General features: G+C 48.2%; 8 protein-coding genes across 8 annotated transcripts; 4 read left to right on the top strand and 4 right to left on the bottom strand.

Moving 5' to 3' along the window:
- Positions 1-34: 34 nt before the first annotated feature.
- JN550_010095 (uncharacterized protein) lies at positions 35-1,139 on the top strand (the record flags this gene model as incomplete). The annotated part of the gene is made up of 5 exons (XM_049308311.1): positions 35-195; positions 243-406; positions 456-557; positions 611-765; positions 822-1,139. The coding sequence occupies 5 exons, from the start codon at positions 35-37 to the stop codon at positions 1,137-1,139; spliced, it is 900 nt and encodes a 299-aa protein (XP_049168023.1).
- An 856-nt stretch (positions 1,140-1,995) lies between these two features.
- On the top strand, positions 1,996-3,404 carry JN550_010094 (uncharacterized protein; the record flags this gene model as incomplete). Its single annotated transcript, XM_049308310.1, has 4 exons — positions 1,996-2,038; positions 2,197-2,378; positions 2,443-2,979; positions 3,054-3,404. 4 exons carry the CDS (start codon positions 1,996-1,998, stop codon positions 3,402-3,404), a joined length of 1,113 nt encoding a protein of 370 aa, XP_049168022.1.
- A 337-nt stretch (positions 3,405-3,741) lies between these two features.
- JN550_010093 (uncharacterized protein) lies at positions 3,742-5,528 on the bottom strand (the record flags this gene model as incomplete). Its single annotated transcript, XM_049308309.1, has 6 exons — positions 3,742-4,214; positions 4,274-4,723; positions 4,779-5,117; positions 5,180-5,249; positions 5,311-5,406; positions 5,460-5,528. The coding sequence occupies 6 exons, from the start codon at positions 5,526-5,528 to the stop codon at positions 3,742-3,744; spliced, it is 1,497 nt and encodes a 498-aa protein (XP_049168021.1).
- A 752-nt stretch (positions 5,529-6,280) lies between these two features.
- Positions 6,281-7,658, top strand: JN550_010092 (uncharacterized protein; the record flags this gene model as incomplete). Its single annotated transcript, XM_049308308.1, has 5 exons — positions 6,281-6,385; positions 6,445-6,617; positions 6,682-7,234; positions 7,287-7,471; positions 7,535-7,658. The coding sequence occupies 5 exons, from the start codon at positions 6,281-6,283 to the stop codon at positions 7,656-7,658; spliced, it is 1,140 nt and encodes a 379-aa protein (XP_049168020.1).
- Positions 7,659-8,394: 736 nt separating this feature from the next.
- On the bottom strand, positions 8,395-12,405 carry JN550_010091 (uncharacterized protein; the record flags this gene model as incomplete). The annotated part of the gene is made up of 3 exons (XM_049308307.1): positions 8,395-10,038; positions 10,113-10,684; positions 10,743-12,405. The coding sequence occupies 3 exons, from the start codon at positions 12,403-12,405 to the stop codon at positions 8,395-8,397; spliced, it is 3,879 nt and encodes a 1,292-aa protein (XP_049168019.1).
- A 1,035-nt stretch (positions 12,406-13,440) lies between these two features.
- JN550_010090 (uncharacterized protein) lies at positions 13,441-14,519 on the bottom strand (the record flags this gene model as incomplete). Its single annotated transcript, XM_049308306.1, has 2 exons — positions 13,441-14,095; positions 14,149-14,519. 2 exons carry the CDS (start codon positions 14,517-14,519, stop codon positions 13,441-13,443), a joined length of 1,026 nt encoding a protein of 341 aa, XP_049168018.1.
- A 1,111-nt stretch (positions 14,520-15,630) lies between these two features.
- Positions 15,631-17,076, bottom strand: JN550_010089 (uncharacterized protein; the record flags this gene model as incomplete). Its single annotated transcript, XM_049308305.1, has 1 exon — positions 15,631-17,076. The coding sequence occupies one exon, from the start codon at positions 17,074-17,076 to the stop codon at positions 15,631-15,633; it is 1,446 nt and encodes a 481-aa protein (XP_049168017.1).
- Positions 17,077-17,982: 906 nt separating this feature from the next.
- JN550_010088 (uncharacterized protein) lies at positions 17,983-20,658 on the top strand (the record flags this gene model as incomplete). The annotated part of the gene is made up of 7 exons (XM_049308304.1): positions 17,983-18,107; positions 18,178-18,638; positions 18,695-19,239; positions 19,324-19,597; positions 19,654-19,829; positions 19,903-20,080; positions 20,150-20,658. The coding sequence occupies 7 exons, from the start codon at positions 17,983-17,985 to the stop codon at positions 20,656-20,658; spliced, it is 2,268 nt and encodes a 755-aa protein (XP_049168016.1).
- Between the last annotated feature and the right edge of the window lie 138 nt (positions 20,659-20,796).

The following is a 20,796-nucleotide window of genomic DNA, read 5'->3' as shown; positions in this document are numbered from 1 at the left end:
CCCCTGAGTCGTACTCAATGACCAATTAGTACAGATGGCCGTGCTAGAAGCTCCATACGTATATATCTCCTCACTTCCATCTAAAGATGTCCGCAATCGCTTTATTGACGCGTTGGACTATTGGCTCAAGCTTTGTCCCGAAACAGTAGCGCATGTTAAGCAGGTCACTGACCTGCTGCACAACGCCTCTCTGATGTAAGCCACCTGTATTATACGAAATTCATTCTTCTCACAGTCAATAGCCTTGACGACTTCGAAGACGATTCCCCACTACGACGTGGCAAACCTGCTACACACACGATCTTCGGGGCGGCCCAATCCATTAACACCTCAAACTACACTATCACAAAGGCTATTCGTATGGTTCTAGGCTTCGTAGAACCAGCTCGGGCTCTAGAGATTTTGGGTAAGATCGATTTTGATGAGTCCGAAACACCCGCTGACCTGAAGCATAGACAAGATCATGTCTCTATTCCAGGGTCAGGCGATGGACCTATTTTGGAGTTACAATAACCATTGCCCCTCTCTAGACGAGTACTACCGTATGGTGGACAACAGTAGGTCACTAGAGAAACCCACCATGGTTCAACTCATTAACCCTCTTTATTAGAGACTGGACAGCTCTTTTGTATCGCAACCTATTTCATGGTCACTGAGCTTCCGAAAGATGTGCGTAGCGCACAAATGCTCCTTGAAAGATTCACGTTGCTTCTTGGGCGTTATTTCCAGGTTCGGGATGACTACCAGAACCTCATGTCAGCTGATGTGAGTATCAGAACCTCCGAAACAACTTGACTTGCAGACTTATAATATGCCTGCAGTATACCAGGCAGAAAGGGTTTTGCGAGGATTTAGATGAGGGAAAGTACACAGTTCCTCTGATCTTTACTTTGCAGTCACAACCCCCGAACCTTAGAGTACTTCACATACTTTCTATTGGTAAGAGGACCGGAAAGCTAGCCAAAGAGCAGAAAGATCTTGTTCTTAAGATTATTGAAGAGGCTGGCGGTTTCCAGTATACCCGATCCGTCTTGGCCGATTTATATGGCCGACTTTGTGGCCAGCTTCAAGAGTTGGAGGTGATGTTTGGCTCATCCAACACAGACTTGAGATGCTTGTTAGAGTTACTCAAAATTTGATTCACAAGGCGCAGGAACTCTGAAAGTGTTTGAACATTCTCCGTAGGACTGTGTAATAATCCGAAAATTTCTATGTGGCTCCTCTAACTTACTATGCTGGGGGCGTGGGCCTTGCGATAAGATTTGATTATAGATTCAAATGATGCTGTAGTCTACTGTAGAATATTCGTTACTCCCACCCAGCCAGTTCAAACTAGTGCAAGTGCACAAACATCGGTGGTACGTCAGACATTTGTCATAATCCCATGGAGATAGTCGGTAAGCAATAATTGTAGGAGGCTAGGTAGCAGCCGATCATACTGTTCCTATACCCTTGGCACTACACAAGGGCTTCGGAAACCGAAAGCGAACATTGTTTCGGGCACACCCTTTCTGACATCATTGTGCATACCGTGCTCTAATGTGACTCGCCTCCTGCTGAATCAAAGTTTGCAGACGTCTGCCGAGTACCACGGGCGGTAGCACTGCATCCCATTTCTGAAACTCTAATTAAAACTATAGAATTCTTGACCATTTTACTGCAACGAAGATTGAGTTGAGCTAGTGCAAAACCTTGTGGCAACCCGTCTCCACTACCGGCTGTGCTTCTAAAATGCTCCGCCGTGTAACGAATTGCCGTGGACCCTTAGCAAGCAATATACTGCCACCGTACTGATAAGACCAATATCTCGGCTATCTTGGAAGGCCGTCTTACCGCAACACCTCATATTGCATATTTAGACATATTTAGCGGGAGAAGGCGCTTAAAGTACAGGCTCTACTCCTTAGCTTGAACTGCCGTTGAGCACATTATAATTAGAATCTTTATCGCAGACCCTCCTATTGACAGTTTTTCACAGAAATTTAGGCACTCATCATGGATTCCCAAAGCGGCTTTCTGATTAAAGCTTTCGCTGATGGTTTGACTGTATGTTGATCCTAAAGCGAAACAGGAGAAAGTGTTAACGTTAACTGTCAGTTCGGCGCTGAGATCACCGGACTTGATATCAACAGCATCACAGGCATATTCTCTTCATCGTAACCCCTTACTTTATGGATGGTGACTGACAATATGAAGATGCCGAGGTTGACCTTCTCCGCGAGGCAATTCGACGTTACCTAGTTGTTGTTATCAAAGGGCAGAAAAACGAATTGCCTAGCAAGAACTGGGAACTTCTTCAAAAGCTCGACCCTGGTGCCCCTGAGTTTACAGAGGAGGAGTGGGCAAAGATGTATAATCCCAAGGGAGAGGGAATCCTTGTAAGGACAAGTGCATTCAATTCCCGAAGTCGCTCACACAAACCAATGATATTTTCTGTTGTAGTCCAAGCTGGGTTATAGCACAATACCAAATGCGGGACGTCTCTATCTCATGGGCAAGGGATATCAAGGCGAAAACCATTATGGCATCAAAAATGCCAATCTGAGCGAGGCGTTTGCGGATGCTTACTACTCGAAGCCTCTGTTGAAGGAGGATTTCAAACGCGGTATCGCTCGCTTCCAGTCTTGGCATATGGATGGGCCGCAGTACAAGATCCATACGCCAATGTACAGCTCTTTCCGGACCATCAAGCTTCCTCGAGGGGAACAGGTTGTCGAATGGGCAGATGGGTCTGGCATGACTAAGAAGATCAAGCCAGGGCGCACTGGCTTCTTTAGCACAGCTCAGCTGTATGAAATGCTGACCGACAAAGAGAAGAAGATGGTCGATCATAGCTGGTGTGAGCAGATGTACTATCCGTACGAGTGGATCCTGGGATGCCGAGGAAATGCGAACGGGCTCAACGTGGCTAGCGAGGGGAGAGAGGTCCCCGAAAAGATTATGGAGGCAATGCCTCGGAATCCTGAAGACCAGCATATTGTGAGTGATTCTCTGCTATGGGGCCACGCCGTGGCATTCTCCGTCAAAGTTTTACATTAACATTGCAGCTACAGCTTCCTCTGGTATGGGTAAATCCTACCACCGGCGCTAAACACTTGCAAGTGCAGCCCAACACTGTACGCCGGCTGTATATCCGCCACGGCGAATCGGAAAAGCCTAAAATCATTGACGACGTCAAGAAAGTGAGGGATATTTTGAGCGGACTTCAGTATCGTGTCATACGCCCAGAGAACATTTATGTTGGTCCTGATGATGAGGGTGATCACTTGTTTTGGTACAATTGGGGAGTTATGCACACAAAGATAGACTTCCCTGTCGAGTTCGGCACGAGAACCGCTCATCAGGGGTGGCTACCTGCCACCCAAGCCCCGACCGGTCCCGTGCCAATTCCATCTAAGTACTGAGTGTACCTTCGATTCAAAGGTAGTTTCACTCTTCATAGTTTAGTAGACCAGATTTTCAATACTACTATGATTTAGACTCTTGATTCCGATATGATGCCTACTGCAGGACTTCCACAGTATGAAAGACAAAATTGAATATGAATTGGGATTACATTTCGTTCAACTTGGTAGACTTGCAGACATGTTTGAAATTTTATGCACTTATTTATGAAGCACTGGGTGTAATGTAATGGAGGCTCGCTAAGCTACTGATTTCCTTCGCCACTACTGATAAAGGCCAAAGAAATGAAAAAAATAGGAGTTCGAGGAAAGCATAACGCCCCTTAATAAATTGTTCTTAGTAGACGGACGATGCCTGTCGTGGATGAAACTCGACCATCAACTTTGGCATTGTCCACAGTGCGTAGCACATTGAAGCTTGATTCCAATCATCGAGATCGGTAGATGCCAATACCCAGTCGAAGTGCCATACTAGCTTGGCGAGAATGAGACGCATCTCCACATATGCAAGGCTCTTGCCGATACACGACCTTGGTCCTTCAGAAAACGGCACATGGGCGGCTTTGTTGTCGCCCTCAATACCAGCCCCAATCCAGCGTTCTGGCTTGAATGACTGGGGCTCTATCCAGAATCTGGAGTCATAGGACAAGGAGAAGTTCTCGGCCGATACGCAGACGCCAGGTGGGACGTAGTGTCCATCAATAACCGCGCCGGGTGATTCATGAGGCAAGCCAAGTGCCAGAGGCGGAAAGAGGCGCAGTCCCTCCTCGATGACGGCGCTAAGGTACTCCAGGCCCTTGGTAGAGCCATCTGCAACGTACGTTGTCAACAGATAATCGTACTCAGGCCTGAATACGGGCTTTACCTACCATTTATCTGATCCGACGAATCGAACTTGGTACAAACTTCGTCCCTTAGCTTTTGGAGTACGCCTTCAGTGCGAAGGAGATAAAAAATCGTCGCAGTAAGTGCTGTGGCCGTGGTTTCGGAGCCCGCCATAATTAGTGTCCACGCCGTAGCCATTAACTCCTCTTTGGTGATGCGGTGGTCCCTTATGAGGTGGCTAAAGAAGTCCTGTCGATCAAGATCTCCACGAACAATGCGTTTCGCAGACTTCTCATCTGCCAGCTTTTGGTATTCAAGATGCGTCTCCTCAAGATGTCGTGGAAACAGCAGGCGTGCAATAAGCGGCCCCACATATGGCCGCTGGCGGCGAAGGAATATCACTCCGCTATACCGCAGCGCATCTGTAATCAGTGATATCATATGGTTAGATCCATTGAGTAGCGCATTGAAAGGCTCCCCAAAGGCAAGGTCTCCTGGATGTTGCCGTATCAGTAACTTGGGCCGGCGTGAGGGAGTGGTATGCCTTACCAATGACATCAAATGTAAACCAGTTCAGGGCTTCACCTATATTTGTGGCCACCTTGCCTCCCTGCCCGAGGCTACCCAGTTGTCGGACCAATAAGTCGGCGTATTGTTGTACTATTACTTCTTGGTCCCGTAGCGCCGCGGCGCTGAACCCCTTGGAGAGCGCTCTTTTTTGGAGGGAATGGAGATCCGGGTCCCTCGTGGTAGAGATGTCCCCCGGCCTCTCAAATTCGGCAAACTTGAGGAACAACTTCTTTCCTTGACTTGGCCTCCCGTATATATCCTGATATGCTTGCGGCGTGGCAAACGAAAGCCAATTAGGTCCTATTCTGACGACATCGCCTTGGGTGTAACACATTAGAGTTCCAAGAGGCAAAATTCAGGTGACAGGCTTATGTACTCACCATACTCTTGATGTAGTTTTACCATTCTGAATGGGTGCCGACCTGTAGCAATCGACGAGGAAATCCACAACTTAACCCCGCGTTAGAATCTCTGATATTGTCGCGTATGATATCGCAGGTAAGTCACTTACATCAGACATGGAGGCAAGGAGCGGGCCAGGAAATCGTGCCAGAGGATGGTAGTAGAGCAAGTAGATGCATTTTAATGCATAATATGATATAAGGGCCTAGTTGAACAATCAGTCACGGACTTTTACATTTCGTACAGTATCTTTCTCACCAGGATGATAAGGGAAGCTGCCTCCAGTCGAGAAATACTCAAAAACCTGGCGCTCTTGCTAACGTCCATCTTTGCGTCCTGCAAAACCGAAGGTGACAACCGCGGAGACCTATCGACTCAGGATTGCCAGTCGGTGAACATAGTTTGGTATGACCGTAGCTCACTGCATAAATCTTGGTGCGGCTCTAACCGTGATTTAAATATATACGTCGAAAGAAACTTGCAAATAAGCGAGCATGCAGTCTGTCAAATGATGGGGTAAGATTGCCACATGCCAAGAAACTCGGTAGGTTCGGGGGCTTTGGCTTGATTCCGGGTCCGGTGATACTGCAAACCGTCTCGCCCTTCTTCATATGCCTGCAGGTCGGTATCAGAAACGCTTTGGTACGTTCAGGCAAGGTACAACCGTTGCCGGTTATTGACTTCGTCTCTGCATTTGTAGCGCGGCCTAGTAGAGAACCTTAATGTATGGCGTGGGTCGAGGCCATATTGCTCCACTCTTTGCAGCAGCACACTAGGTACTATGGTATGCACTCTCAAGGTATTCAACAAATACCAAAGTCAACCTGAAGTTATCTATCGGCAACTGACGAGTCCAGTTGGGAAAGTGATGCGGGGATACAATATAATTGGAACAAATGCGATTTCAGGCTAGTTCAAATGAGAAAGATGCCTGTATACGGATAAGACTTGGCAGAATAAACCTGCGCGTTTCCAGAGTATCATCCAGCTCGTATTATTTATATATACGTACTCTTGCACAGCACCACCCTGATGATGTCAAGAGTTCAACAACCAGTCAAAGCCCTTTGAAGTCAATCATGGACAGCGTAGGCGATACCACCAACCAGGGCGCTGAGCTTTGGTGGAGTGTTTGCAAGCCAGCGATAGCGGGGCTTCTCGATAGCGCAGGGACATACACGGAAGTGAGTCTCAGTAACAGTTTTCCGAAGTGCATGAATATTCTGACTCAACCTGTGCACAGGATGAGAAAGTCAGTCAATTAGCATTTTTTAGGCGTCATGTCGTGCCGTGGCTAGGACCACAACCGCTGTCTGACGGGATACATGCCGTGAACCCGATCGATGCGATCTCGCCAGTCGAAGCAAGTATCAATTTTACAGCAAATGGGAAACCCATTGTCCGGTATCAGTACGAGTCAGTGCCTACCTCTCACCATAACCCTGCTATGGTGGTTCACCCTAACTAAGAGCCGCAATAGGCCGCTGAGCGCAACGAGGCAGCACCAGGAGGCTAAGGAGAGGCTTGGACAAGAGCATGTGCGACAGATGCTCTCGCAGATCGAAGTGGAACTTAACAAGCCAGACCTTCGCTGGGCGCATCAGTTCATAGAACAACTCTTTCCCAAGAATGAGGATGAGACGGCGCTCGCTCTTATCCGCGCAAAATCCGAGCTTCCCCCTCCCCTGGATCATGCGCTCACGTTCAACATGGCCCTCGACCTTGATGGAGCTCAGAGAAAGATGAAAGCTTACATGTTTCCAATGGCAAAGAACCTCGCAACTAATCGGCACCGTGATGCTCGAGATGCCGGCTTCGACGCTATCAGGAATCTCAGACCGAATGGTGACAGGCTGGCTCCGTCTCTTGATTTTCTAGATTCATACTGGGATACTTGTCCGGAACATCTTACTCTTGATATGATTGGCATGGATTGCATTGATCCGTGCAAAGCACGAGTAAAGATCTATGCCCATACGACAACATGTAATAGTTGGGATATCGTACAACACATTTACACCTTTGGTGGAAAGGTTAGCAATTGCAACGATTTCTGTTAGAGTATGATATCACTGACCCTTATAGGCTGTGGAACCAGAGCGGTTGCATGGTCTAGAAATCTTGCACTCTATATGGGATACTTTGCGGGATGAACGACCTTATACGCCGGATAATCACAGCAAGCAAATGCGCCATCCCACCTCTTTCCTCGGCAGCCTCATGTTCAGTTTCGAGATCAAACCTGGGCGCGAGGTGCCCGACGTTAAAGTGTTAGTCCTCTAACCCTTCTTAACTTTCTCACTCTACGCAGCTAATAAACAAATGGATGTTAGATACGTGCCCATGTGGCAATATGCACCGAGCGATGGCCACGTTACCAATAACTTGTTGTCGGCGTTTAGCAAGCTAGGTTGGTTCGACGTCGCCAAGGTCAGGAAATTCCGTTCCCCCGTATAGCATGGAATCATCTATCCGGTCCATTAGCTTACTGTTACGTCAGAACTACATGACAAATCTCCGGCGTGCTTTCCCAGCTGCTGACCTCGATTCACCCTCGTCAATCCTCCACAGCAATGTGTCTTATTCCTACACATTCGAAACTGGTGCGTACATGACTGTGTACTATGCAGTCAGTGGAAAGGCAACAATTGCTGCTCCAGGGCGACGATGAGATTTTCTTGCCTGGATTTCAGACCAGGGTTATATTGTACCTGTTTACGCAGGCTGTGGTATTTCCCAGACCTCAGAATGAATACAACCTGGGTTTACCGGATAGTAAGATTACTCCCTGCCCGTTTGTTGGGTTGAGGACCAACTTGTGTAACAAGACCCTGTGACACAGCCACAAGTACCGTCAGTCAATACGTGGCGTATCAATAGTGCCATATTTGATTACTTTGTGTAAATCCGATTGGCGATGGCTATTTTTCTTGTAACCTGTTACTTCTTGAAATTTGCGTGTAAACAAAGAGTTGAAGCGCGTGCAACAACAAGTGGAGTGGTTTGGCTTCTATTGTTGACAGAATAATTGCCTATCATGGGTGCTAAACTGGATAGGAACTCGGAATGGCCCCGGGTAACGTTGTGCTATTCTTGTAACATTGCTTGCAACAAGCATCCTTGACTTATGGTTCGATCAGTGATATCCTTCTGACCAGGAGACCTTTGTTCCTGGCACATTGCAGTGACTGGCCTACCATGATCCCTCTAGGCTTTGGAGCTTTACGAATCTAGCGTAGCGATTATCCATATTAACAAGCTCCTCGTGTGTTCCGATTTCTGCAACGGCTCCCTGGTGCATGAATAGAATTACATCGGCACGCTGGATTGTGCTTAACCGATGCGCTACAGAAATCGTGGTTCGACCAAAAGCGGCCTGGTCAAGGCTTGCTTGAACAAGCAGTTCGGACTCCGAGTCCAATGAGGAGGTGGCCTCGTCAAGTAAAAGAATCTTTGGGTCTCTCACCAATGCGCGTGCGAGAGCAATGCGTTGCTTCTGACCACCAGACAGGAGAACCCCACTACCTCCTACAACAGTGTCCATTCCATCTGGTAAGGAGGCGATAAAATCGAATATATTGGCATCTCGGCAAGCAGCGACGATAGCCTCTTCGCTAATCTCACGTGTCGCGGGCGCCCCGAGGAGGACATTCTCCCTAATTGTACCGTAGAAAATATTGGGCTCCTGCGACACAATCGATATTGCAGCTCTGTAGTCGTTGAGATTCAGAGAGCGGATATCCTGGCCGTTGAGAGATATATTGCCGCACACTGGATCATAAAATCGATCTAGGAGAGCCACGACGGTGCTTTTACCGCACCCAGATGGACCAACCAACGCAACATGCTGGCCGGGGTCAATTTTCAAGCTGAATCCTCGCAAAATTTGCTGATTAGGGCGAGTTGGATAGCTAAAATCCACGTTGCGGAACTCGATAGCAGCCTTGCATTCATCGGGGTGGATTCGCCGGCCAGTGGTAACCCAAGTGTCTATAGCAACCTCCCGCTCGAATAGAGCCTGTACATTCACCGCAGCCTGGTGAGCATTTCCAATCTCTTGAGAGTACGAGAAGAAGGTGCCGGCCGACTGAGCGCCAAACACTATTGCTGAAAAGCAGACGAAAAACTGGAAGAGGTCATATTCGTGCCGTGCAATCAGCGTGCCGCCATACCAAAAGCCGAGCGCAAATACGAGATGAACCAGTGATTGGGACGCAGCATAGAATATACTGGACTTCAAGACAGAGTACAGGCTGTCCCGCTGCTGAACCTCGAGTTCCTGGTGGAATTTCGTCGATACCTGATCCTCCCTAGTGAGTGCAGCTACGGTACGGATCGAAGAGATGGCCTCAGAAGCTCGACCAGCGGACTCCCGGAAAGCATTCCTAGCATGCGCTTGAAAGTAAGCAAGCATGTAGAAGCGGGTAAATCCACATGCGAGAAGCAAGGGAATTGTCGCAATGCACACGAGTGAAAGCTTCCAGCCGATAGCCAGGCTTACGCTCATAGCGCCTACCAACGTGCTACAAGCTATGATCAGTGTACTCAGGGTAGCTGCACTAAGACCAGTGACTTGTTTCACCTCCGTCGACATGAAAGCTTCCAAAGTTCCAGTGCTGGTTTCGTCGAAGAAGCTGATATCTTGACGTAGTACCGCCCTGAAGGCGCGGTCACGTACTCGATGAATCAGTCGTTCTGAACAGTGTGCGAATGCCACACCCTGTGCGAGAAAGGCGATGAATTGTACGACGGCGAGCATCACATACATTGCGCTCCAAAAATTGCTGGCGTGCTTTACCTGACTGATGTTGTCTGCGGACAAGGGCGCGCTAAGGGTCTGCCGTGACCATTAGTTTAGCAATCCGAATTTTCCACTAAGTGGCTTACTATGCGAGGCAAGTAGGCACATACCGCTATTTGCTTCCCGAAGAAGACGGCCTGAACTGGGTTTCCCGCACCACAGATGATTGACCAGAAACAGCCCCAGACCATTAACTTCCCCTCCTCCATGTTCAGAGATGCAATAAACTTTACTGTGGCCCACCATCCATTTCGACTGCGGCGCGTGTTGCTTCTCTGTAATACGATTCCTGCTGGTGCTGCAACGGCGGCTTTGTCCGTGGAAGTCACATTTGGCCCACCCATCTGTCCACCCTGAGAGGCGGGCAGAGATGGCGTTTGGTCCATCGTCGCGGGCAACAGTTCGTAACGTGTCTGTGGAGGCAAGGAAGCCTCTGCGTGGAGTCTTTGACTCTCAACCAAACGGAAATAGGCTTGTTCTTTCTGTAACAGCTCAATGTGTGTCCCCTGCTCGATGATGAATCCTTTAGATAACACCACTATGTTGTGAGCATCTTGAATGGTAGAAAGCCGATGTGCAATTGTGATAGTGGTGCGACCGTAGCTAGCAGCTGTTAACGCCGTTTGAACCGAGCTTTCAGACTCGCTATCTAAAGCGCTAGTTGCCTCGTCCAGTATAAGAACTTTATTAGTATGTCAGTGAGGGAGCGAACGACGCATGGTAGGAGTGTTGTTGGGCACCTTTGGGGTCCGAAACAATTGCTCGAGCTATAGCGATGCGTTGCTTTTGGCCTCCAGAGAGTAGGAAACCTCGTTCGCCCACAACGGTGTCGTAACCTTGTGAGAGTTCGGTGATGAATTCATGAGCATTCGCCTTCTTAGCGGCAGCCACGATCAATTCGTTTTGTCTTTCCAGGCTGTCCATCGCTAGTGGAGAGCCAAGAAGCCCGTGGCGAATATTCTCATAAATTGTAGTGTCGAACAGCCTTGGCTCCTGGCTGACTAAGGATACTGTTCGGCGTAGCCATCGAAGGTTAAGCAGGCTTATATCTCGTCCGTCCAGATAGATATTACCAGACACGGGTGCGTAAAACCTTTCAAGGAGACTGGCGATGGTGCTCTTTCCGGATCCAGACGGGCCCACGATGGCTGTAGTCTTCCCAGCCGGTATTACTAGGCTAAAACTGTCCAGGACCGCTACCTGGGGGCGAGACGGATAGATATGTTTCACATTGTCAAAGCGTATTGTGCCTACTATTTTATCCGGTTCGTCGCCGGTATCAAGTGTTGGGTCAAGGCCAAGCGGTGGTAGTCTGTCAATAGTATTAAAGAGTTTCTGAGCAGAGGAAAGGGCCATCAAAAATGCCTGAACATGCGGAGACACATGTCCTAGTTCAAATGCCCCAAGCATGATGGCCATCATGATGGTGAGAACTTTCTGGAGAGAGACCTCTTCGTCGATCAAGAATGTGCTTCCCACCCAGAATGATAGGGCGTAATTCAAATATAGAACCAGCATCATTCCAGCGACCATGACAGCCACAGTAGCCTTCATTCTGAATCCGTCGCGTTCAGCCCGGCTAAGGTAGTCTTCATGCTTCTTAGCGAGGCGGTCTTGCGCACCAAAGGCCACTGTGGTGCGGATTGATTGCAAGACATCTCCAATGATACTGTTGGCAAGAGAAGTTGACTGACTCATCTGAATACTATAACGCGTAATGAAGACCGAGGCTGAGCTCATGATAGTAAGCAGGGCAACTACCGTGGAGAAAAGGACCAACGTTAGCTTCCAGTAAGATACGAAGCCAATGATGAAAGCAGAAAAAAAAGTCGCGACTGCTGTCAGAGCGAAGCCGAGTTTTTCCGAGATTCCTTGCCTAATGGTGTCGATATCCGTCGTTATACAAGATGTTATTTCTCCATTACCCATCTTACTATCGAAATATCCAATATTTTGGCGTAGACAGCTACTAAGGTAGCGTTCGCGGATCGCATTACTGATATGTTCGCCAGTATAGAGAAACCCAACGACAGATATATAGAAAACAACGAGCTGACCGATCGCGAGATATACGAAGTATAAGACAAATGAGGTCATGCGGCTGTTGTACTCTTCATACAGTATCGTGTTGAGGAGATATTCCTGGAACGTTCCTTGTAGATTCCCAAACAGTAGTGTCATAAGAGGAAGCGCTGCACCGCCAGCTACGGCGCAGATCGCGCTGATGACAAGAATTATTTTATCCGAGATTGTGGCGTATCGGTACAGAGTGGTGATACCAACATCTGTTGCAGGAGCAGAAACCTGTTGCCTCAGGATGTCGGCCTCGGAATCCAAAAGATGACTGAAGGAATCGTCAGAGCCAGCATTCGGTGCTGTCTTCTCGGGGGTTGACTTTGCCATCATACCCAAAATAATACTCGAAGAAATGTAGAACACCTGGACGCTATGTAGACACTGTTCTTTGAAGTTCGCATTGACTGAGGTTGCCAGCGATACCGTCTCAGAAGTGTAAAAGGTGCAGGTGCTTCAAGATCGACTTAAGGGGTTGGGTACAGGTGAATCTGCCGGTGCATTTGCATTTTAAACTTTAAACCTGCTTCCGATTTGCACATGAGCAGGGATAAGGTGATTGGGCATGATCACCCCTGGTCCAAGTTCGTATTTCTGAAGCCAGACTCTGTCCAGTGCACTCGGCAAGTTCTAGCCATCGGAGCTATTATAGGTCACATGACTGATACATCTTCGCAACAAGGGGTGTACTAAATTGACAAAAGATACGGTAAGGATGCTCCCTCACACCGTGCCAATTAGCAATTACACGCACCCCTCACAAGGGAGTGGATATAGATGGCTGTGCCAGCTGCTAATACAAACACAGCTGGCGGTAGCTGGTGATAACGCCTCAATTTATAGGCCATGTCAATCGGTACAGTAGGGATGCTCCCTCACACCGTGCCAATTGGCAACTACATAACACCCTCACAGCCGCACTTGTGACGCTGAACCTATCAATTTAAGGCCTACGGCTACCTGCTAGGAAGGTCGGAGCGGATATGATGCTAAGTCGCGCAGTATTATCATCTGCGATTAATAACAGCGAGCTCCTCTTACGCGCACCATGATCAGGAATCAAAACTTCCACGTCATTACACCACTTCATAGACTTCGAAGTAGAAAGGATGTGCAAGTTGTCTTGAATCGAGCGGCAGCGGGAAGGACCACTTGCCACTACTCCTCTCCGGAACAAAAGCCGTTGATGTTTGGGATAATGTTTAACACAAGACCTATTTAGCTACAAGTATATCAATGTTACAGCTTGTAATGCTATCATTGTCGCTGATCAAACAAACCGAATGTAAGAGTTTGTGCTACGGAAAAATGGAATTTGCAATCTGTCAGATTGAATTTTACCAATGCTGATAAATCCTCCGTGTATTACTCAACTTCGTAGAGCTCTTCCAACATGGAGGCCAAATAGTTTTGTTGATCTTCTATGAAAGATCGTAAATCACCTATATTGATACTTCGCTTCATGACCACGCGGCGTCGCTCTTCTTTGAGCTTATGCCGAAAGCGTTCCTCAAGCACGTCAAACCGATACGCCACATATTGGCTGTATAGCTCTTCAAGGTGACTAATAGGCCGTACCCCAGTCAGGATGGTTTCGTCTCGTACCAAGGGGTTCCTTGGGCGGAATGCGGTGACCAAAGCAATACGTTCCCGACCTCCGAACGCCTTCATGGCTCTATGGTTGATATAGCGCCCCTGCATGACGACGGCTGTTCCCATTGCAGGCCCTCTGACTTTTTTCTCACTACCATCCGGCAATTTAATTGCTGTCTCTCCGCCCACCATACCAGTGCAGTCGGAGGCCATCGTGACACAGACGAATGGGAAGCTATCATAATGCCACGCAACGGCGGATTCCTCGTCCGAGCCGGTCAGAACTTCCGCTTTTTCGTCATTGATGGAGATATTAACGTTTGCCACCTCATAGTCAAAGGTCGGAATCAGGTCGACTCCAGCTACTGCAGATATCGCAGCAAGGATCGCAGGGTCGTACCATGCATCATATATAAAGGGGGCTCGTCTAAGGATGAAAAGATCAGCTGGAGTCAATGTAAACTGGGGCAATAGACTTACTCGGCGCCCATGCCACGTACCATATTAGCAATGAAGTCAGAGCCAAATCGGCAGTTTTTCATGACGGGGTCACTAAAAATCTCCCTTCTCATCTGCATAATAGCCTCGCGAGTGAATAGCGGAAAAGGCTCAGAAACCGCGTGGGGAGATATGCCTTGGCCTTCAAGTCCGATTTCTTTCATGGTATAGATGGCTGCCGGGGCCTTGAAGGCCATATGTTTGGAGGGATCCCATTTATCGACTGACGTGCTGCGAGCCTCATTGATCATGAATTCAGGGATGTCGACAATAGGCCGCCTTGCCTTCGTCGTCCGGGGTCCAACAACAGGTGGTGCCTTGCATGGCTTGCTAGTCTGGACAATACCAGGCATGATCAATAAACAATGGAGTGTCTGTATGGACTTTTTGAAGAGTATTTAGGGGTACTGATGCTTTGGTGTGTGCTCAAAGCGCCGACCTTCAACTACTCACCTCTCCCTGGAGTCAAGCGGCTTTCGATTATTATACCCATGGTCGCTAGATGATTCGGGATCCTAGTGTGCGAAATATGCTCGTGCGTAGTCATATGCCTCAGTATCGGTAGAAATAGATAGAACGTGCTTTACCGCATTACACTTAATCCAGCTTTCTCGAACCTTGACACTATCTTCCAGAGCCGAAAGTGGTCATGGGTCTGATAACAAAAAGCAGCACCACCAACAAACACTAGCTTCCCCTGCATTTCTTGCCGATTTTCGGCCGACCGGAATATCTTGTCAGCCATTGATATTGATCTATCATATCAAATGAGTTCTGATAGCATGCAGACAGATGCTTGCGCGGCACTCCGCCATTCCCGATGCGGCTGGGTAAAATAAGTAGCCATAAAGGCTTACATCAAGCGGTTCCGACCCTCCATATTCAAAGCTTGTATGGGGTGCATTATTCGTGGTATCGATTTGGCGCTGCGTATCTTCTCCGCATCGGGCAATTCCTGGCCCGAGAAGTTTGGGTAACCTAATTTGGAGAGATCGACCGTATCATTAACCGATGATAGTCAATTCGGTTTCTACCCGAGAGAACATGTGACTTCAGGATGTCAAGAGCTCCCGATGCTGAGTGGCACGCAACTTTTGAACTCGTGCACCACTAATAAAGTATTGAAAAGCCAATGCTACGTGACGCTATCGGCCAACACTTCGCACTTGTTGTGATGACCTCCCCACCTCCAGCCCCTCAGGGTGATCTAAAATCATGGCGGCTTAGGCTACAGCGAGCTATGCATCCCTGTTTACAATGCCAAACACTCGAAGACTTCTGGCACTGTCCACGCCTCGTAATAGCAAGTCCTCCAATTGAAGAAACGTCCGCAATTAGAATTTACTCCATTTCTTAGTAAGGCCGTAGTATAGTGACTTAGTATGACTAGCATCACTGCACTGCCGGTAATAGCAACTAGGACTACTACCACAAGATTTCCATTGTTGCACGACATCTGATATTTTACAGCCCAGTGGTGCTCTCCTTCAAAGCACGAATGACTTCACCGGCACCCTGCTCACCAGAGGCCAAGGCACCTTCCATATATCCTTTCCAGTCCTTAGAAAACTCAGTACCAACAAAGTGGATATTACCCACCGGTTTTCCATATACGTCAGCAAACTTCGTGTAGTTCCCGATCTGGTGGACCGGGCAAAGTGCTCCACGACTGAACTGTTCGTGTTGCCAGATCTGGTCACGGAATTCGAGTGGCTCATAGCACTCAGACTCGATACTCATCCCAAATATCTCGGCCAGTTCATCCAGGATAGCCTTCCTGCGCTCTTTTGCATTTCGCCTACTCCATTCTTCGCCTGGACGGCCATTAACAAAGCATGTTAACGCCCATATGCCGTGATCGTCAACGCTGGTATCGCGGATCACGCAAGCAGGGCCTTTGTAACTCAATGCAAAACCGTTGAAGCCCAGACCCCGCCACCACGGTGTTTTATAGAAGACTATGGCCTTGTTGTAGTGTCCAAGCCTGTTGGAGTAGACTAGTTCCTGCACACGTGGGGGTAAGGCAGGTAAGAAGTCAATCTCCTTGTACATGCTGCTTGGGATAGAAACGATCACCTTCCTGGATTTGAAGTCCTTGCCTGCTGCCGTAGTGACGACGACGTGAGAACCTTTGTCCTCGATGGAAGCTACCGGCTGGGATAGGCTTATATTTTCATACCGTATAAGGCCCGCAATACCTTTTGCGATGGCTTGAGTACCTTGTGGAAGTCGCAAGTAGTTCCCCCCAGTGCAATCATCAGCACGGACGGCGAAAAGCCCGCGATTAGACCGGCAATAGTCTATGAACCATGCTGCTGACTCCTCAGTTGATTCGAGACCGTGCATAACACGAACCCAAAGGTTGATCATGGACAATGTCAAGGAACCGGCACCAAGATTACGGCAGTACTGGTCGAGCGAGATGCCGTCGTCCTCTGGTCGCAAGCCATTGGGCTTCAATGATTCAGCTTGGATATGATTGCGTATGCGTTCGAATGTTGCTTTCTCCGCGGTAGGAAACTTGTGGAGGGTGGTTAGCAAGAAGTTCGTGAGTATATTTTCGGGCTCATCAATACTGCCACTCACATCCGGAGCCATACCAAAATCGAAAAGGCTTCTTTCGCCATTCTCTTGTATGAAAACCCCTTTGTGGCCCAGTCTCTGGCTTACTACTGAGTCACTGAGCCCAAGGAGCTTGATATAGGACCAAATCCTAGGCTGCAAGGTATCATTAACCCAGGCAGCACCTAAATCAGCCGTCCCTTCAATACTACAGAGACTGACACTCCAACTTTTGCCTCCGACGCGATCGCGAGCTTCCACTGTTGCAACGGACAGACCAGCTTGCTGCAACGAATAAGCTGCTTGGAGACCGCTGAAACCAGCGCCAACCACAACAACGTCGAACATTCTGAATGTCGTGTACAGGGTAGGTGATTCGGAACAGGAAGATAGCCGGTGATTGATGACCCTGTATGCGACACCGAATATAGGAGATAATCATTTATGACCTCCAGGTCGCTATCAAATCAAACAGTTGACACACGGCAGGAAAGCAGAGGAGGAAGACAGGATAATAAAGGCGCCCGTTGCATCATTACGTTGATGATGGATCCGGGTATGTTTCGATGAGAGAGAAGCGCATATGACCGGTCGAAGTCAAAGGCTAACCTACTAGGAGTTACTATGGTATATTCGGCAGCTCGGCGCTAGGCACAGCCAATCGCATGCTACCCAGCCCGACCGTGAGCGAGTCCCGATCCCTGCAACCACAGATCCGATCCCTGCAGTAGTGAACAGTCCCATCTAAAATAAACGATCTCAGCCTCTCTCGAAATAGGCTCCCTCAAACGGAACTGTCAATCTGTGGCTATCTTGGTAGTCCAAGTCCCGCAGCTACGCAGAAGATCTAGACAGCTGGTGCTTAGAACATTATTAATGAAGTACAATCATAAGGCCACCCACGAAATGATAATACCTACGAGACTAGCACGACATCACCACACTAGAGCCGAAATCATTACGTAACCCAGATAATCACGCGCCGTTATCAACCCCTCCTGTGACTTGAGCTACGAGTAGGTTTTCGTGAGTTGCAAGTGCTATACGATAGAGGTTCTCACATTGCAAAACTCATTTCAAAAGCTACTGCTTTACGAATGCGCCTTGCTAGTAAGATCCTAAGCTACTTCGATTTTTTCATGGAAAAGTCCGTACTGGATGGTGAACAGCCAACTTCACGAAAAAGAAGGCGAACGGCAAATGCGTTGAGTGCCCGCTTCCAACCGCCTTCTGGCCTAAAGAGCTCTACTGATGATGATATACGCTGGTTCAGCTGCGTGCCTTGTCGGTCAAGTAAGATCAAATGTTCTGGAACTCGGCCATGTCATAGCTGTCAGAGACGATCCGTCCGTTGCGACGCTCTCGACGCAAGAAATCGGGTGACGATATCACAAAGGTCTAGTTCCAAACTCGGTTATACACATACCTTCCAACTGACTTGACTCAAAGAGAGCGCCAGCAGCCGCAAAGACAAAACGAAAAGCAGCAGCAGCAGCAGATAGAATCTCCAGTAATTGGTTGGTCGCAGTCTCGATCACTGACTGTAGACTGTGTCTCGTTGACCCATGGGCGATCCCCAGCATCAACAATTAACCCGGGCAATAAGCGACAGTATGCAAGCGACTCCGCATTTGGCGCCTCGTCAAGCGTTGTTGCTAGTCGCGATGACTACGAACAGCTTTCAGGTGATGATGCCAACGCGGAGCGGAGGCCTGACGGAGCCGCTGCTTTCGCCGCTCCTGAATCCGAAAATGATCCCCCCAATCGAGCACAAGGCATAGTAGATTCAACACCGACCCCTACGCGGACTTACGCGAGTGGCCGATCTAACCACACTGCTTTGTCGAGCATGTTTTCGACACCTTCTATGGTCATTCACAACCCGAAGAACTTTGATAAAAGACTGTGGAGTAAGCTTTCTCTACTCCATACAAATTTGTGCGGCAGGTGCTTATCTTCCTGATAGTATGGTTGGCTCCCTGGTCAGCATGGTCGTCGACAATCCGACTCATGGCGATGCTACGAAAGAAGGTGTATCCAGACAACCCCTCAGTTCCTGCCAACTTGGTGAATTCGAACGTCTACGACTGGTCCTGGAAAACGAGTACCAATACTGAACTTCCCATGAGCTCCGACTTACCCTCCGCAGCGCATGCGATATATCTCTTCAGTGCTGTAAAGTTCCATCTTGATCAAACTTATCGACTATTTGACCATGACGCATTTGAGAGTCAAATTCACAGATTCTATTTAAGCCCTCTTCAGACTGCGACAGAAAATCGCATGTGGTTCACCAAGTTCCTCTTGATTCTAGCTTTCGGAACTGCATTTCACGCCACACCAAGTGAAGAAAGCACCGAACCCCCAGGTGCCAAGTTCTTTACACGTGCTATGACGCTTATTCCAGATGCGAGCTCGTTGTGGAAAGACAGTTTCATAGCAATCGAAGTGCTAGCCTTGTCTGCACTGTATCTCTACTCAGTCGATGAACGCGAAGCAGCCTATATCCAGGTATGTCTTGAAGCATATTTTACTTTCCTGGTGTTGCGGCGCTAGATGGCTTTTTTCGTACTGACAAATTTTTCATTACAAAAGCTTGGTCATGCAATTCGTATTGCACAAATGGAGGGGATGCATACGCAACTTCCAGAGGCAGATCTTGGCTCTGATACCGTACTCTACTGTCGTGATCTGTGGTGGACGCTCTACATTATGGAGAGACATTTCTCATCCTCAGTTGGGCTTCCGATGTCAATACAAGATACCGATATCACCACGCCCGTTAGCTTGCCTAATTCCGGCTCCCAAGTCGAAACTTGTCGCAGTCTACAGGTAAATCTATCAAATCTGATGTCTGTTATTTTGAAGAGTAGGTTCGTTGCGACCCAAAGTGGTGGAACTTTAGCTAACCATGCACATGTCTAGCTGTCTACAAATCCGAGACCGTACCTCTCGGAACCTTCATCGAGCAGACCAGGTCAATATTACACACCTTAGCAAACCACGCCAGTGAACTTAAGAGAATCATCAGTCTTAGTTTTCATTCATCCGTGGGGGCTGTATCTCGTAGGACACGTTATGTGTTCTTGCTCTATCACCAGGTTTGTTCTCCCAGTCCACCAGTTTAGTCACTTCACTTGAAGGTCATCCGTTGAACTTTACTTGACTCCGTAGTGCGTCATTGTCGCCACTCGCCCTCTACTGTTGTCGGTCTTGAAAGAAAGACTAGATACACTAGGATATATGTCAAGCAGCAAGGACTTGTTAGTGCGAACTTGGCCTGTCATTTCCGTCGGTCTCAAGTCTGCTGTGAAGACGGTTGAAATTTTGACGAGTGAATATAGCCTTCTAGGTAAGATAGCAGACCTTTTGAAAGTAGTTTAAGGCAGTGACATGAGCCCTACTGAAGTGTCTGGCTTAGAGGCTTTCCTACCCTACGACACCGAATTCGCTTTCGCCGCCGCCGTTTATCTTACTATTGCCAAATGTATGTTTCCGGATGTCATCAACTGCCAGAGATATATGCAATCGTCCCAACAGATCTTGGACGACTTGACTTCACGAGGTAATCGTATTGCACGTGCACGACGAGCGGAAGTGGATCATCTTGAGCGTCTGTGTCAAGCAACTGCCGTTCAAGTGGGACAGGACGGGTTTCATGCGTTGCAGCTGCATGATTCGGATCCAGCCGGAACAACCGATATAAACTTCGCTCGGTCCCTCTCTATTAGTCCCAGTCCCAGTCCCAGTCGTCATCCCTTTGTCGTTGAGAATATGAATGAGAGTGCTAGCTTTGGTCCCGTTTCAAGTACTGGAGATGCCATGGACTTTCTGAACGATATTGGTATCTCGTCAGATGAGTTTCATAATATTGTACAACAGATAGGAGACCCAGAGGCATTTCCCGAAGCCATAAGCACATTAACTTAGTCTAAATATGTTTTATCTGCAAGCATAATCACCTTAAACTTAGGTCAGCCCAAGTTCAGACAGTATTGCCAATGCCTTGCAAACCACCCCAAGTTCCTAAATAGATTCACACTCCTTTCATTGGTTTCATGCTGCAGC

Source organism: Neoarthrinium moseri, assembly GCF_022829205.1.
Source record: "Neoarthrinium moseri strain CBS 164.80 chromosome Unknown scaffold49_Wmoseri_CBS_16480, whole genome shotgun sequence".
Taxonomy (NCBI): Eukaryota; Fungi; Ascomycota; class Sordariomycetes; order Amphisphaeriales; family Apiosporaceae; genus Neoarthrinium; species Neoarthrinium moseri.
This window is presented reverse-complemented; position numbering and strand designations above follow the sequence as displayed.